General features: G+C 44.0%; 2 protein-coding genes across 6 annotated transcripts in view; one reads left to right on the top strand and one right to left on the bottom strand.

Annotated features, from left to right (window-relative positions):
- The first annotated feature begins 425 nt into the window (after window positions 1-425).
- LCTL (lactase like) lies at window positions 426-16,386 on the top strand. Its single transcript, XM_027553035.1, has 13 exons — window positions 426-543; window positions 1,169-1,332; window positions 1,914-2,001; window positions 2,499-2,608; window positions 4,215-4,343; window positions 4,446-4,541; window positions 5,904-5,958; window positions 6,044-6,205; window positions 11,757-12,031; window positions 12,836-12,962; window positions 13,138-13,337; window positions 14,069-14,132; window positions 16,218-16,386. Exons 1-13 carry the CDS (start codon window positions 426-428, stop codon window positions 16,331-16,333), a joined length of 1,704 nt encoding a protein of 567 aa, XP_027408836.1. The 3' UTR covers window positions 16,334-16,386.
- The window catches only part of ZWILCH (zwilch kinetochore protein), a 42,430-nt gene continuing 40,487 nt past the window's right edge, over window positions 15,961-17,903 (bottom strand). For 4 of the 5 annotated variants that reach the window (XM_027553039.1, XM_027553036.1, XM_027553037.1 and 1 more), the window contains exons 15-16: window positions 17,725-17,839; window positions 16,489-16,510 (exon numbers count right to left, since the gene is read on the bottom strand). In XM_027553039.1, the coding sequence (XP_027408840.1) occupies window positions 17,751-17,839 (89 nt within the window). In that variant the 3' untranslated portion in view covers window positions 16,489-16,510; window positions 17,725-17,750. Of the gene's footprint in view, window positions 16,511-17,724; window positions 17,840-17,903 lie in introns of all 5 variants that reach the window. The other variant, XR_003512985.1, reaches the window with a different exon arrangement.

Genomic DNA, 17,903 nt, shown 5'->3' with positions numbered 1-17,903 from the left:
GTTGTTCTGCCTCCTCCATCAGACTAGAGCATCCCTAAGCCAGAGTGGTTTTCCCATTGGGTTGAAGCCATCACAGGGTATAGGTTGGGTCTCCCCCATCAGGCACGGACACAGGGTGGTTTGAAGCCTTGCCCATCAGACCCAGAGCTTCCCAAGCTCAGTCTTTGTCCTCCTGAGTATCTAACTTGAGGATTGTATCTGGAGCCCAGTCTCAGCCTGTGCTGGTGTGTCCCAGCAAAACCACAGAGAACCTGCCCCCCAAAGACCCAATGCTTCATTAGAGACAGTGCCCCCACCCTGTCCCACCTCCTCCTCTCTGGTCTTTGCCCTTAAGCCAGGATCTGCATCCCCTACCCTGAGTCCTGGCTGCTCGGGCTGACAGCTGTCAGATGTGCTTTTTCAGGTATGGGGGAGGGCCAGGTGCCATGAAGCCAGTGCGGGTTGTCACTCTTTGCTGGGTCCTACTGCTGGTGTCCAGGCTGGGGACCACCAGGAAGGAATCCCCAGAAGAGGCCTCCTTCTACTATGGAAACTTCCCACTTGGTATGTCCACCCTCCAGTTGCTCTGTCCGTCTGTCCATCTGTCTGTCAGCTTGCCCACGCTGGCTGACCTGTCCAGGAGTTTCAGTGTTTCAGCTTCCTTATAGGTAGGATGGTGAAAATAACTCCATGTAGTTGTTCTGAAATAAAAGTTCCTAACAGATTTTTTAAATTTTTATTCGAGTGTAGTTGCTTTTCAGTCTTATGTTAGTTTCTGCTGTATAGCAAAATGAATTAGTTATATGTATACATATATCCCTTCTTTTTTAGATTTCCTTCCCATTTAGGTCACCACAGAGCACTGAGTAGAGCTCCTTGTGCTATACTGAAGTTTCTCATCAGTTATGTGTTTTATATATGGTGTTTACAGTGCCTAACATATGTTTTTTAAGTTACTATATAGACAGTAAATGCCAATCAGAGCTAAAATAGTGCAGATAATGCTTTTAACGCATAATGTCTCTCCCCTCCCCCTGCCACACATGCTCCCACCCCTGCCCCTAGGGAGATAGGGCAGGCTGCCAGGGAGGGGGCTTGTCCTGTGGTCCTGGAGGCACAGCCCAGGATCCCAGTCCCGGATGGGGAGTGGGAGAGGGCTCAGGGCCCAGCTTGGGGTCTCCCCCTGCAGGCTTCTCCTGGGGTGTGGGCAGTTCCGCCTTCCAGACTGAGGGCGCCTGGGACCAGCATGGCAAAGGGCCCAGCATCTGGGACACCTTCACGCACAGCGGGAAGGGGAATGTGCTCGGGGATGAGACAGCAGACGTGGCCTGCAACAGCTACTACAAGGTCCAAGTGAGTGATGGGTGTGCGTGCGCATGTGTGACTGAGCATCACCTAGCGAGAGCTGGGAGGTGACATGCTGGGGGAGCCCAGGTGACAATGTCAACTAGCTGCTCTGTGAACGCCCTCAACCCTGATGCAGCTGGGCAGGGAGGGGCTGGTAGTGACTGGGGCTTGGGGAGCGGGTGCCAGGATATGGGAAGGTATGTGGATGTAGAAGGAAAAGAAAGCAGGCTCCACCTGAGCCAGGGCCTTAGTCCAAGGGTTGGGCAGCTGAAGGGCCGAGGCCTTGACCCCAGGGTCTACCGGCCATCGTGGCCCCTGTATAGGAGTCGGCCCCATGGAGACAGTGGGACCAGCTCATCCTCTCTCCCTCTGCCCAGCACCCACTTCCCTCTCTGGACTGGGGGTCCAGAACCCCGGTGGAATTCTCAGAGCACCCCCATATCCTGTCTTTTACTCTACTCCTGGCATAGGCCCAGGAGGAGGCAGGGGGAGGTGGCATCACCCCCGCTGTGTAGATGGGAGCGTGGCCAGGAGGTGCCCTGGCAGGGCCCGGCTGACCCAGCCCGCACCCACCCGCATGTGCACAGGAGGACGTCGCTCTGCTGAGGGAGCTGCGTGTCAGCCACTACCGCTTCTCCCTGTCCTGGCCCCGGCTCCTGCCCACGGGCGTCCGAGGTGAGCTACGGCCACCCTATCCCTGCCCCAGAGTGGCCTCTTTTGGTCACGTTGGCTTGGTGGGGACACCACAAGTCCTGGGTGGGGAGAACAGCCCACAGGCACAGCTTCCCCAGCAGCGTCTCTCACGGGTTCCGAAGGTAGCTGGGCTCAGAAGTGCTCAACCTTTTTGTCAGCAGGGACTGGTTTTGTGGAAGAAGAATTTTCCACAGATGGTTTTGTTTTGGGGATGGTTCTGGGATGGTGCACGCACACTACATTTACTGTGCGCTTTCCATTTCTATTACATCAGCTCCATCTCAGATCATCAGGCATTAGAGCCTCGAGGTTGGGGACCCCTGGCTGGACTCCCAGGAGTAGCTATTCCACCATCTGAGACCCAAGTGCTGGTGGACTGCGTGTGCCTCAGGCCTGCCGAAAGCTCCAGGGTCCCGGCATAGTGCACTGCAGAAGGCCAGCATCCTTTCTCATCACGTCCCCTTTTATTTCCCCTTCAGCTGACGGGGTGAACAGGAAGGGAATCCAATTCTACAGTGACTTCATCGATGCCCTTGTGAAGAGCAACATAACCCCCATCGTGACCTTGCACCACTGGGATCTCCCACAGGTGAGGCTGTGCAGGTTCAGAGGCCCAAGGGGAAGCTCCGCTCAGCAGGAGGGAGCGTGCTCTGGGCACTTGGGATGGCCAAGGTGGGGGCAAAGCCTGGAGTCTGGGCTCTGGCTCAGGATAGGAAGATGGCAGGAAGTGAAGAAGAAATCTCTCAACTCACCCATGGCAGGGAGGTCACACTGATTTAACTGATGTTTGTAATAAGTGGTAAGGGCAGATTCTGATGTTTCGCAAAACATATAACCTAGAAGCAACAACTCAAACTTACAAAGAAAGAAGTCTCTTTTGAGTAAGAGTTCATGGAATCAACAAGTTTGTTTAGCCTTTCTTTCTCTAGTTTGTTAGAATTAGTACTGTTTGTGCTCGTACATGAGCACCCTTGGGACTTTCCTGGCGGTCCAGTGGTTAAGACTCAGTGCTCCCAATGCAGGAGGCACAGGTATGATTACTGGTCAGGGAATCAAGATCCCACATGCCAAAAAATATATAAATTAATAAAAAATTTTACAAAAGATGAGCACCCCCACCCTCCCAAGTGATCTCTGTAAGAACCTCACTGTTAGACATCACCATTCAAGAGTTTTTTTGTTTGTTCAACAAGGCTCCTCAGAGCCCAGCTGGCAGAGGAGTCGTTTCTGTACCTTCTTGTGACACATGGTGGTGGGAGGTCAGAGGGCAAGACATTGGCTTCAGGGAGGTGTGATGGAGAAGATGGAGTTCCATCGACACTTTGGTGGGTTGGGCGTGAGGTGGGAGGAAGACCTCTGAGCTGAGGCTGGGATTGTAGAGCAGGCTTTGGGGAGGTGAACTGGAAACCACCTTCCAACTTCTTCCCTGGTTAATTGCTGTCACTGCCCCTTTGGCATTCCCGCAAACCCTCCAAGACGAGTTCAGTAGGCAATCCTGATGGAGCGATGAATCTTGGGGAAATCTTGCATGATGAGCAGATGCCCTTGGATGGGAGAGAGCCCTTCCCTGAAGGAAGCAGAACTGCTCTCATGACAGAGGCTTCTGGGAGGTTTCTGAGACCTGCATGGCCCTCAAAATTCTAACCAGAGTTCCCACTCCCAGCATTGTGTCTTATTTCTTCTTATAATCAAGATTCTTTTCTCATGATCAGACCTCTTTCCTCTGGCAGTTTTTCTTAAATACTCATTCTATACAGTTCTTTTTAAGCATGAGAATCTCAAACTTTCTCTGCTTCCTCCCTCTTGTTTGTATAAGGTATAATATGTCTCCATATTTCTCTACAGTTAAACACTGCCACTATCTCCCCGTCTTTTTTCCTCTCTTTATTGGAGTGTAAGTGCTTTACAAAGCTGTGCTGTGTACGTTTCTGCTGTAAATGAAGTGAATCAGCTATATATATACACATATGTTCCCTCTCTCTTGGACCGCCCTCCCACCTGACCCATTCCACCCCCCTAAATCTTCAAGTTTTAATGCCTGAGACCCTGCATCTTTGCTCCCCTTTCCTCTAAACATCCTCTGTAGCTCCAATCAGCCAAGTTTCTTCCACAAACTTGGCCCATTGACCCCAAAAGTCTTTTCTGGAGACGGACCCCTGGGGCACCTGCTTCTCTCTCCGCCCCTCTGTTTGCAGCTGCTCCAGGCCAAGTACGGCGGGTGGCAGAACGTGAGCATGGCCAACTACTTCAGTGATTATGCCAACCTGTGCTTTGAGGCTTTTGGGGACCGTGTGAAACACTGGGTTACTTTCAGTGATCCTCGGGTAAGCAGACCCCCGCTCCAGGTGGGAAAACCCACTTTCCAGCCAAGAGCGCACCCTGTCACTTCTCACAGGTCCTGTGGTTCTCACTTGCCATCCCTGCAGACAATGGCAGAAGAGGGCTACGAGACGGGCCACCACGCACCTGGCCTGAAGCTCCAGGGCACGGGCCTGTACAAGGCGGCACATCACGTCATTAAGGTGAGGTGGGTCCTTCTGGGAGTGAAGGCCAGGGTCAAAGTGGATAGGTGAGCGCCAGTGACAGCTAAGCCTGCCCCGGGGGCCCGAGTCTGAGCCCAGTCCTCTGCCGCCTCCACCTTCGCACCTGTGCACCATTCCCTTCCCTTCCATCTGTGAGCATCTACAAGGGAGGGTCCCATCCAGCGCTCTGCTGGACACTGCGACCAGATGCCAGGATGGCTCCCTAGAGCTGGCAATCTGGCCAAGGGGCTGGAGCACATGAGTGTGAAAACTTGTCACCTACAGGTCTAAACTGCCTTGTGGGGCATGGTGACAGGAGGAAAGGGGGATGACAGTGAGCTAGGGGAGAAAATCTTCAGTGCATGAGCAGAAGTAAGAGGAGGTTAGTGAAGGACAGCAGTAGGAAGGGGTTAGGAGTGCTTGTCTGATAGCATGGACTTCAAAGGATCTGGAGTTTTTGGAGGGGGAAGGAGAAATCATTTGGAAGCAACAACAAAGAGCAAGGCAGACACTCTCCTAAGGTATGTGGGGTGTGAGGGGAAAACACTGGCATCTGCTGGAAAGAGCTGCAGTGGCTGCAGTGGTCTGTAGGGGCAGCCAGGCTCAGTTAGGGCAAAAACTGAGGAGGACACGGAGGACAGGCTGAATTATAAACCACCAGAAAGGCCTGAGAAGTGGGGAAAGAAGTGGGTCCCATTCCAGGACATATATGATGATGACTGGGGAATGGATGCCAGGCATGATGGGGTGGCCCCCAGTGGTCTCTCAACAGAAGGTGGACAATCTGATCAAGCGGGGAGGCAAGGGACCACTGGGGACACACCGGACCCTCAAATCCATGTCAGCAAGAGACCTTTCTCATTCTTTCCCTACTTAGCTTAGGATTTCTTTAACTGTGAATATTTAAAGGGCAGAGCTCTGAAGACATCAGCGGGTCCCTGGGGGAGAATGTGGAGAGAAGGCTGGTTGGCACATTTTGCATTCTATTTCTCAAGACTGTTTCAGATGCTTGGTGTTTCCCTAATTCCCTGAGCACGTGTGCTGAAAGCAATGCCTAGTGACAGCGTAGGACAACCAGGGACAAAACAGACACGTGAGCAAAAATCTTAGAAACAATAAATAACGCGAAGCGGTGGCTTACGTGTCCATGCCAGATTTAGACCAAGTTTCCTCCGTAATACAAAGAAAATGGAAGTCAGAGGAAGGGAGACCATGGATTGGGCTAATCACTGCTGGACTCATGAAAAGGATAAAACTTAAAGTGATCTCCAGAGTTAGAAAGGAGAGAAAGCCCCCCTTGGGTTGTAAGGGAGGAGAGAAATGGAGCAGGTGGGCACCCCGACGGACTCCTCTCTCTTCCAGGCCCACGCCCAGGCCTGGCATGCCTACAACGACACATGGCGCAGCCAGCAGCAAGGTGAGTCCCGCACCGAGGGCCCCGAGGACAGAGTGACCAGGGAGCGGTGTCATTCTGCCTGCCACCCCCTTCTCTTTCTTTTAAGGTCTGGTGGGGATCTCATTAAACTGCGACTGGGGGGAGCCTGTGGACCTTAGTAACCCCAAGGACATAGAGGCTGCCGAGAGATACCTACAGTTCTGCCTGGGCTGGTTTGCCAACCCCATTTACGCTGGAGACTACCCCCAAGTCATGAAGGACCATATCGGTGAGCCATGTCACCTTTTCAGGCTCCAGGTAGCACAGCAACAGTACGGAGCTCGAGCGAGAGGATGGAAAGTCAGGGAGAGAGAAGGATACGCGGGGTGGTTTGGGTGAAGCACTCAAGGGATAACCCAGCCCCCAAAGAACTGAGATCTGGTTATTTGACCTGGAAGGGTGAGGGACATCCAAACAGGTTTCTGACCTGGAAAACGAGACTATCAGAATCCAGGGGGAAAGCAGCTGCAATTCTCGAAGCAGCTCTCTTCTGTGCTCCGTTGTCCTGTCTCCTCCTCCCCACTCCACTCCACCCAGATGCAGCCAAGTAGGGGTGAGGAGTCAAAGACATGGCATTGGGTGGGCTCAGTCCTATCGCTGGTTCTTTTTATCCTTTGAGGAATACTTTCCAAGTTCTGGTGTCCACAGCGTCAGAGAAGAGAATAAAGACAATGCTATAATTTCAGTGTTAACTGCCACTTCATAGAAAACTGCAAATGAAATGGATTGAAAAGTAGAGGATTTATCATCTTACCTGAGATCCAGAAAAGGGTGATCCACAAGTAGTTAACTCAGCATTCTGGGATGTCTTTGGGAACCCAGATTCATCTCTCCACTCTGGCACTTTTAGCTAATTCATCGTCTACTTTCCAAGGCCACAAGGTGGCTACAGGAGCTCCAGGTACCACATCTTTGTACATTAACACTCTGAAGCAGAAAAAAAGGGAATAGTACTATCATCTGTTTTTAAGAACAAGGAAAATCTTCCTAAGAAACAGCTTCTACTTCCAGCTGACTTCCCTTTGAGCCTCAGTTCAGTTCAGTTCAGTCGCTCAGTCGTGTCTGACTCTTTGCAACCCCATGGACTGCGGCACGCCAGGCCTCCCTGTCCATCATCACTCCCGGAGTCCATTCAAACTCATGTCCACCGAGTCGGTGATGCCATCCAACCATCTCATCCTCTGTCGTCCCCTTCTCCTCCTGCCTTCAATCTTTCCCAGCATCAGGGTCTTTTCAAATGAGTCAGTTCTTTGCATCTTTGCATATTGGAGTTTCAGCTTCAATATCAGTCCTTCCAATGAATATTCAGGACTGGTTTCCTTTAGGATGGACTGGTTGGATCTCCTTGCAATCCAAGGGACTCTCAAGAGTCTTCTCCAACACCACAGTTCAAAAGCATCAATTCTTTGGTGCTCAGCTTTCTTAATAGTTCAAATCTCATATACATATATGACTACTGGAAAAACCATAGCCTTGACTAGACGGACCTTTGTTGGCAAAGTAATGTCTCTGCTTTTTAATATGCTATCTAGGTTGGTCATAACTTTCCTTCCAAGGAGTAAGCATCTTTTAATTTCATGGCTGCAGTCACCATCTGCAGTGATTTTGGAGTCCCAAAAATAAAGTCTGCCACTATTTCCACTGTTTCCCCATCTATTTCCCATGAAGTGATGGGACGGGATGCCATGATCTTAGTTTTCCGAATGTTGAGCTTTAACCCAACTTTTTCACTCTCCTCTTTCACTTTCATCAAGAGGCTCTTTATTCTTCTTCACTTTCTGCCATAAGAATGGTGTCATCTGCATATCTGAGGTTATTGATATTTCTCCTGGCAATCTTGATTCCAGCTTGTGCCTCATCCAGCCCAGCATTTCTCATGATGTACTCTGCATATAAGTTAAATAAGCAGGGTGACAATATACAGCCTTGATGTACTCCTTTCCCAATTTGGAACCAGTGTGTCCAGTTCTAACTGTTGCTTCCTGACCTGCATACAGATTTCTCAAGAGGCAGGTCAGGTGGTCTGGTATTCCCATCTCTTTCAGAATTTTCCACAGTTTATTGTGATCCACACAGTCAAAGGCTTTGGCATGGTCAATAAAGTAGAAATAGATGTTTTTCTGGAACTCTCTTGCTTTTTTGATGATCCAGCGGATGTTGGCAATTTGATCTCTGCTTCCTCTGCCTTTTCTAAAACCAGCTTGAACATCTGGAAGTTCACAGTTCATGTATTGTTGAAGCCTGGCTTGGAGAATTTTGAACATTACAAGTGTGTGAGATGAGTGCAATTGTGCGGTAGTTTGAGCATTCTTTAGCATAGCCTTTCTTTGGGATTGGAATGAAAACTGACATTTTCCAGTCCTGTGGCCACTGCTGAGTTTTCCAAATTTACTGGCATATTGAGTGCAGCACTTTCACAGCATCATCTTTGGGGATTTGAAATAGCTCAACCGGAATTCCATCACCTCCATTAGCTTTGTTCATAGTGATGCTTCCTAAGGCCCACTTGACTTCACATTCCAGAATGTCCGGCTCTAGGTCAGTGATCACACCATCCTGAGTATCTGGGTCGTGAAGATCTGTTTTGTACAGTTCTTTGTCCCCTTTGTGCCTTAGGGAACAGAACTGTCACTAACCCCAAGGTGCCCTAGACCACCAGGACCAGAGCCTCAGAGGCTGGGGGTGGGAGGAGGGGACTATGACTTACAGAAAGGATATAGCCCTTGGAAAGAGGGTGAGAAGGAGAACACGGAAGCAGACCAGCATGGGACTGGGTAGGTAACCAGCAGTGTCCAGCCAATCTAAAACATGTAACTGTGATTTGGTTTCAGCCTCCCTAGGAAAAGGCAAGGATGACGGTGAAATAGATTAAAATCTCATGCATCAACATTATTTTAATGTTTGACCAAGAATGTTTTTATCAACGTATCAAAAATTTCCCCTTCTAAAGGGGAAATTTATCAGACCATTTATCAGACTTCTCTAGAAGAGTTGGCAGCAAGTTCTAATTCCAACTCGGTCACTAACCAGTGAGTGATTCTGGGCAAGGTGCTTCACCTCTTCCTGTCTCAGTCTTTATCACCTAAAAATGAAGGGATTAGTGTCTATAAATTGTTAATGTGACCACATTGAGAATGCAGGTTTTGCTTCCATTGTTGTTATTCTATTGAAGTGGTGAGTGAGACTGGTAACATTTTTTGCTAGGCTAATGAGTAAAAAATTGGATATAACAAGACTTTTCAATACTAGAAAAGATTAAGGAATATATAGTAATGTACTTGCTATCTTTAACTTCAAGGGTCCTAAAATAAATTGTTTGAGGAAACTGGATCTCAAAGATTATAGGTGGGGAATTTTGAAGTGTGTACCTATTCCAATGGAGATCAAAGAGGCCCTGTGGGCTGACTGACATGACGGCTGTGGATTGAGCAAATCTTTTTGAAAGGGCTGTATTCTCTTGGAAATTATGACTGGAGGAACTAAGGTGATTGCCAGTGGAAAGAACCAGAACATGCGGAATTCCTTTCAAATGTATTGACTTAAATAATTTTGCCTATTTTACACATTAAAAAAAAAAAAAAAAAACTTTACAGTTAAAAAAAGTGAAGGGATTAGAGAAAATAATCTCTGAAAATCTTTTGACAACAACCAGTTCTGTGACACATCTGTGCATATACACTCAAAATCTTGAGAAAATCATTCCTGAAGATGTGTAAGAAAAAAGCCCTCATATGGGACAGTGCCCACATGGAACATTCCTACACACACACCCCATCATTCACACGCTGGGTTTGTGCTCTCAGGACCCTCAGAAGCCACTGCAGGCGCCACAGGACTGTACGAAAGAGCCAAACTGATTACGTATCTTAGAGAAGTTCTTGGGCTTAAGGTCAATAAACCTAGACCCCACCAACTCCAACTCTGATAATTCAAGTAAGAACAGGGCTCAATTTTTCCTTTTTACAATGTGGAAAGAAGGATCTTCTAAGTAGTTTTTTCTTTTTTTCCTCCAGCATTATTGACTATAGTTGACAAAACAGTTAATATTTTCTTTAGTAGTGAAAGCACTCTGCCTGAAATCTCATTCGCAAATTACTTGCAGGCATCTCTGGAGCATTCATTCACAATAAATACATGAAGAACGGTAATTCTAGACCAGTGCTGTGCAACAGAACCTTTGGTGATCATGGAAATGTTCTACACGTCCTATACCTGTGCTGCTCAAAGTGAGCCTGTAGCCAGTTGTGTCTATTTAAATTCCAATCAAACAAAATTAAAAGTTTAATCCTTCAGTGTGACTGAGTTGAAGACGCAGTCACATTAGCCATATTCCAATAGCCACGTATGGTGAGCGGTTATTGTAGTAGACACCACAGTGACGATTCCTAAGGTTTTTCTCAAGTTCCTGAAAATAATAATGTTTAATATTTAAATGGATTTAATAATACAATCTTTTCACTCATTTAATCTAAACCAGTAACCTCTTTGGAAACATTTTTATCACTGCATTTTTAGTTACCAACTCATATAAAAATGTTACTTTCCTTTATACATTGACTTAAACTTTTTTTGAGTAGTTTATACAAGGACATGTTTCAAAGTGTATCTTTTAAACGTCTAGTTGTAGTTCCCAAAAAACACATAATGAAACAGAATGATGTAAAAACATAGATGATGGTGAGGGTCATGACCGGGAGGATGACAGCCGTTTACTGAGCTTTCTATGAATAAAGTCTTAACCTGAGCACTCATTTTATATGTTTTGGAGGCAGCAAATTTCTGACCTTAATTTATGTCTTTCTTTAAGCCTCAAACAATGGAACTTGTCTCTAAAACATTTTTTGAAGATAATGGTGAACCTACCCTTAGGATGGCGCGAACATTAATGTTAGTATAGAAAATTAAAAAAAAAATTTTTTTAAGTATAAAAAAGTGAAAAAGGTTAAGCTTCCTCCCCTCCCCTACCTCACTGTTCCTATCCTCCCCAGAAGGAAGTACACTTTCAGAGATGGACTGTGCACGCATAAGCAAAAAACACTGCTGCTAGGTGTGTGTACATGCTCACACATTCACAGTGCTCTGCGTCTTTGTCCCATCTTGGCACTCTTCTATGCTGGCACATGAAACACCGCCTCATTCATTCTAATGGCTGCAGAGTGGCACTGATGTAACACATCCCATCACTTACTTACTAATTAGTCTCTCCTGACAGACCTTCAGGTTGCTTCCAATCTTTTGCTAATGAAGATCCTTGTACATACATCCTTTTACATGAGTAGTGTAGGATAAGTAGATTTAGAATCGGTCAGTGAAAGGACATACGCTTTTACAATTTTGAAAGTGAGGACACTGCCCAACACAGAGGTGGTACCAGCTGACACCACCACAGGTCTGAACATGACTGTCTCTCCCCCACTGGCCTCCACTACCACTGGCCTCCAGTTTCCTTCCAAGAGGCAAACAAAATTACCAATTTTTGATGTAAGGAATAACCTAGTTCTACTTTTTTTCCAGATAGCTGCACAACTTTCCATATACCACTTACTGAGTAATCTGTGAAAATATTACTTTTAAGCAAGCTGAACTGAAAAATTTTTGGCTAGCATTCCAATGAAGAAATTGCAGTTAGAAAGGCTAAGATTATAATTTCCATGCTGATGCATTCCAAAGCCTAGGATCTGGATATTGGCTTTCATGTCAACACACCAGTATCATCATGGTATGACAACAGAATGTGAGAAAATAAAACTTGGTTAAGTTCTACTTTTTTGTCTCATTAGGAAGAAAGAGTGCAGAGCAAGGTCTGGAAATGTCAAGGCTGCCAGTGTTCTCACTCCAGGAGAAGAGCTACATTAAAGGCACATCTGACTTCTTGGGCTTAGGCCATTTTACGACTCGGTTCATCACGGAAAGGAGCTATCCTTCTGGCCAGGGGCCCAGCTACCAGAATGATCGTGACTTAGTAGAACTGGTTGACCCAAACTGGCTTGATCTGGGATCTAAATGGCTATATTCTGTGCCATGGGGATTTCGGAGGCTTCTCAACTTTGCTCAGGTGACTACATTAAGCTGAAGGACATTTTTTACCTGAATTCATGTTTTTACAGCATAAGCTCAGGTGCCTACATTTTAAAGTTAATTAAAAAACCCAGTTACACTTCAGAAGCTACTAGATACAGGCCTTAAAGAAAGACTAATGTGGACTTTCTTGGTGATTCAATGGTTAAGACTCTCAACTTCCATTGCAGGGGGCACAGGTTCAATCCTTGGTCAGGGAATTAAGATCCCACATGGTACACAGCATGGCCAAAGAAAAGATGAATGTTTACTAATAATCATATATAGAGATCATATACATGGTTGTTATATCTTATATAAATTCATATAATATGCATATATATCATATATAACAATATATGATTACATGTGATACAGATACTATATACATTTATAAATAAACTTCAAAAATCTCATACTTTTCTGCTCTTCTCACCTATAATGGAATACATAGACAAAAACAAGACCTGAAGCATATTTTCTCTAAAATGATAGCTTGTCAAGAAATGAATTCTTCTGAGACTTCCCTGGTAGTTCAGTGGTTAAGACTCCATGCTTCCAGTCCAGGGATGCAGGGGGCACAGGTGCAATTCCTGGTCAGGGAACTAAGATCCCATTTGCTTCATGGTACAGCCAAAAATAAATATACATACATACATATAAAATTTTTTTCTATATGAACTTGCCTTCTGCCTACATTCATCTCTAAATAAACATGCTAACTGGCATCTACTAAATGCCAATTAGAATGCCCAATTAGAATATGGCAGGCTTCAATATGTGTTGCCATGATTCCTTTCAGACTCAATACGGCAATCCACTCATATATGTGACAGAAAATGGAGCGTCTCAAAGATTACACTGTACCCAACTGTGTGATGAGTGGAGAATTCAATATCTTAAAGGATACACAAATGAAATGCTAAAAGGTAAGATACAAACTGTCTTCACATATCTTTTTATTCAACTTGGGCAAAATTTGATAACACGATTGATTAAAACTGTTTCTAAATCTCATAAATGAAAATATTTAAGCTTATCTTCACAATACTGTTTTTCAAAGAAAACAAAACATATTCAAAATGGAATAAAATGTCTTTGCAGCTATCAAAGATGGTGCTAATGTAAAAGGGTATACTTCCTGGTCTCTGTTGGATAAGTTTGAATGGGAGAGAGGATACTCAGATAGATATGGATTCTACTATATTGATTTCAACAAGAAAAATAGGCCGCGCTATCCAAAGGCTTCAGTTGAATATTACAAGAGGATCATCATTGCCAATGGGTTTCCCAATCAGAGAGAGGTAGGAATAATTCTCAATGTTATTCTTTCTGGATTTTAGAACTAGGTAACTGGAGTACAGAGTTTAGCAAGCACCTCACAGGGGTATCTGGGAACAGAGCCCGGTGTTTTTTCCCCTCCTTGCTTATTTGCTTGGAATTGGGGTAAGAACAATGCAATCCTAGCACACAGAGCATTAAGAGCAGACTAGGGTTATTAAAATTTTTCATTTCTTTTCCCACCAAATGGCACAGCAATACAAGTGCACTATTTCCAAAATGAGATTAAAATAGTAAAAAATATTCTGTAAAACCTCCCATTTTCTATAAGCTACACGTTTTTCTATTAGCTCTCTATTCTCTATGCTGTTGCACCCAATGGCAGGGAATGTAAGTTGTAATTTAGAGTGTCTTAATTCTTTTGAAAAAATCTCACTTGTTCATCAACACTCTTTTAGGGTGAGCCTGGTTGGACTATAAATAGAAGCAGTGACTGATGGTTATCAGGTATTCACTATTCTTGCATTAGTAGAAAAGATAGTCATGCATTATTAGAAAAAGATAGCTAGATTATAAGAATCAAAACTGCTCTTTAGCTCCCTCACAATGATGCACAGGCGTTCAATAAATATTAACTGATTTAAACTATAAGCAGATTCTTGGAAAAATCTTTACCCCACACTATTCCAAAAATGATTTCAAAGAGTACAAACATAGTCTAAGACAACTTACTTACCAAGTGGGTTTTTATTAGGTGGAAACTTGGTACTTCAAAGCCTTGGAAATTTGCTCTATCAACAACCAGATGCTTGCTGCAGGTGAGTTTAATTCTTTGATAATTAAACCATGTAATTAACATATGTAGTAGTATTACCAAAATCTCAAAATGTGGACGCACCTTAAGTCAATCTTCCGAAACCACATGATTAGAAATGGACTTTTTTTCCTTTACTTTGAAGCAATGTCAAATTTCTATCAGCATTTAAAATGTTTTCTAAAAATCTACCACGAAAAAGAAATATTTTATCTACTCTAGTTTGATTCTGAATGATAGTGTATATTTATAAATCTACTATTGTTATTGTGGGCTGTTGGAAGGAGGGAGAAATTCAACCATTCTACCAAATGGAATGAAGAAAAATCCACAAACACATTACATTATATTCACTCACTCAGCAAGTAATTATTAAAGTCACTATTGGCTCAATGGTGTTTTAAGCCCTGGGGGCATAGCAATAAACAAAACAAGGTCCTTGCTTTCACAGAAGGCATTTCTAATGCAATGGGATCTAAAAGGGTCAGAGATGTAGCATAAGCAGGATAGTAAACATGCATCAAGAAATGCCAGTGCATATCATCTTTTTCTCTGTAGTTTGTCTTTACATATAAGGGGCTTCCTTTGTAGCTCAGTCAGTCTGCCTGCAATGGAGGAGACCCAGGTTTGATTTCTGGATCCGGAAGATCCCCTGGAGAAGGAAATGGCAACCCACTCCAGTACTATGGCCTGGGAATCCCATGGACAGAGGAGCCTGGCGGGCTACAGTCCATGGGGTCACAAGAGTCAGAGATGACTTAGCAACTAAACCACCATACATAAGGGCAACGAGAGAAATACACTTTCTGTTTTAACAATTTTTTTTTTTTTTTTACTGTTATGCACATTTAACAAATTCATCTTTAATGTGGTATCAGAGGTGGAAAATGCTAGTTCAAATCCTACCAACTCAGCTATTTTTACAGGCCAATCTACCACTGTCCCCTCCCCCCTCATCTAAATATTCAAGCAATATTAAAGATGTATATTCCATTAAATTAAAGTAATACAGAAACATGATGTAGAATTTACTACTGAGCCCACAAGCTCAATGAGAATAGGGTCTGTGCCTTATTTATCTCAGTAACCAAGGGTACCCGGCACAAAACCTAAAAGCAGGCATTTCATAAATGTCTACCACAATATTAATGCACATGAAATAATGCTTATCATTTAACTCTTAAAATTACTTAGCTATGGTAAGAATTACCATAAAAATTTTCAATATAGAAATTCCTACACCTCTTAAAATATACAATCACACCTTTCAGTTCAGTTGCTCAGTCGCGTCTGACTCTGCAACCCCATGAATTGCAGCACGCCAGGCCTCCCTGTAGGAGAAGGCAATGGCACCCCACTCCAGTACTCTTGCCTGGAAAATCCCATGGACAGAGGGTCCTGGTGGGCTGCAGTCCATGGGGTTTCGAAGAGTCGGACACGACTGAGCGACTTCACTTTCACTTTTCACTTTCATGCACTGGAGGAGGAAATGGCAACCCACTCCAGTGTTCTTGCCTGGAGAATCCCAGGGACAGGGGAGCCTGGTGGGCTGCCGTCTATGGGGTCGCACAGAGTTGGACACGACTGAAGCGACTTAGCAGCAGCAGCAGCAGGCCTCCCTGTACATCACCAACTCCCGGAGTTCACTCAAACTCACATCACACCTTTGAAAGGCTCCAAATATTTTTCAAGAAATTTTTTTTCCCCCTAAATCCCTCCAATGAGTCCACGGCCATACCACCCTGAACATACCCAATACCATCTCAATCACCCAGTGAGAATTATAGAAGCTGAGGAATATGGCTGCTAATATTCTGAGTAAGCACAAGCACTGACATACATATAGACTTTATTATAGTACTGAAGAACCAAAAGTCAGCATTCTTTATCCATATTTTCTAAAGTATCTCACGAAGCCCTTACACAATTTTTTATAACATTTAATATACCAGGTTCTCTTTTTTATAGCAAATGAGAATTAGCAAGTGTGATGGTGCCATGTTGCAACTTTTTCTGGACAGCTGAAACTTTCAGGATGAAGCTGCAGTCGCCTTCTCATCTGCCATTTGGTCTCTCCCCCCCACTGCAGAGCCTTTGCTAAGTTACATGCAGATCGTGACGGAGATCGTGGTACCCACAGTCTGCACCCTCTGTATACTGATCGCTGCAGTTCTCCTGATGCTTCTCCTGCGGAGTCTGAGCTGAGACGCGGTCACCTGTTCTGCAGCTGCATCTTTCAGAGAGAACCATCAGGATCTTCCTCAGCTTCTTTCTCCTTTTTCTCCTTTAAAGGCTCAGGCATATATCTGTTTTCAGGTTTTGTGATAATTACCTTCCAATTACCTCTGTCCATTTTTTTGGGGGAGGGGGATGCAGTTTGAGCTAGGATTTAAGAATTAGAAAATTAAAAGAAAGTGTAAACAAAATAAAAATCACCTGTAATCTCACGCTTCTCAAAGTCAATGTTAGTATTTTGCTGTATATCATGCACTGATTTTTATTTTGCAGAAAGGGATACTGCACAAACGGTTTTATGATTTATCTCATTTTAAAATCTGTCCTGGGGACTCCCCTGGTGGTCCAGTGGTTAACACTTCCACTTTCCACTGCAGGGGGTGCAAGTTTGATCTCTGGGGGGAAGCTAAGATCCCACATGCCTTGTGGCCAAAAAAACTCAAAAACATAAAAAATAAAAATGAAAAGTAAAATCTGTCTGGAAATATTATTTTAATGCAGAAATGATTACCACATTAGGACTGCGCTACATACGACAAAGTCAATCCTTTAGATAACAACGCTTTCAGGCAGTCATGCAAAAGCACTAGATGTGGACCAAGTAAATGAGGATGTATACTTTGCTAAGAGAAATTTTCTTCTGCTAAATGAGTATCCTTTACTCACTGAAATACCTCAAAGAAATATTATATACTTAATTCATGTATCTTCTCTGTAACTGGATAGTTTTTTAAAAGTCCATTTTATTCTTAACTATGCTAAAATTAATATCCATTTATTGGGTATAAAACACAGCTTAAGAAAGAATGTTAAGGAAAACTCATTCACTATCTATTTAGTATTGGTGAAACACAAAACAGTAAGATCATAGAAAGGGTTATTCCATTCATTCTTTTGGTTAATACTATCTCAAGTTAAACCTTTTAAAAAGGTACTTACATCTGGGGCTTAGTCCTACATTTGGGATGAGTTACAACTGTTTTTCACAAAACTTTGCTTTCAATGTCAAATCAACATGCCTGTTTAGGGTTTTTCTGTTCCATCAATGGTTTTGAAACCAAACTCTCTACTATATATACAGATTTCAGATGCAAAGACATTATCACTCATAAAATTGTTTTTTCATTTCTCCGGTTTTAGGATTAAACTGTCAGTTGACTATGACAGCTTCTTTCAACTACAGAAGGTAGGAAAGAAATTAGACTTGCACAGCTAACACCCGGTAAGCCTTTTATGTGATTACTAATAATTCATATTTCAAATGTATTAAATCAGCATTTATGTCATAGAAAAAAAGAAAAAGCATAAGATTCTTAGGACATTATAAAGTATTTTCAGAGAATAAAGAATGAACACACTACCTTACGGAGGGCCCCAGCAGCACACCTCACTTGAAATGCACCTGGCTGCAGGTAACCATGTTAGTAAAGGATATCCTTTCTTCCAAGCTACCGCTTAATGTTAATTCAGAAAAATCTATAACCAGAGAGAGAGAGAGAGAGATCAAAATCAATTACCAGTCAGCTTTTCTACTAAGTTA

This window comes from Bos indicus x Bos taurus, chromosome 10, assembly GCF_003369695.1.
Source record: "Bos indicus x Bos taurus breed Angus x Brahman F1 hybrid chromosome 10, Bos_hybrid_MaternalHap_v2.0, whole genome shotgun sequence".
Classification (NCBI taxonomy): Eukaryota; Metazoa; Chordata; class Mammalia; order Artiodactyla; family Bovidae; genus Bos; species Bos indicus x Bos taurus.
This window is presented reverse-complemented; position numbering and strand designations above follow the sequence as displayed.

Coding starts and splice junctions, on each gene's coding strand:
- LCTL (XM_027553035.1), top strand. CDS start 426: ATGAAGCCAGTGCGGGTTGTCACTCTTTGCTGGGTCCTACTGCTGGTG. Junction 1,333..1,913: donor ACAGCTACTACAAGGTCCAA/GTGAGTGATGGG, acceptor GCATGTGCACAG/GAGGACGTCGCTCTGCTGAG. Junction 2,002..2,498: donor CCTGCCCACGGGCGTCCGAG/GTGAGCTACGGC, acceptor TTTCCCCTTCAG/CTGACGGGGTGAACAGGAAG.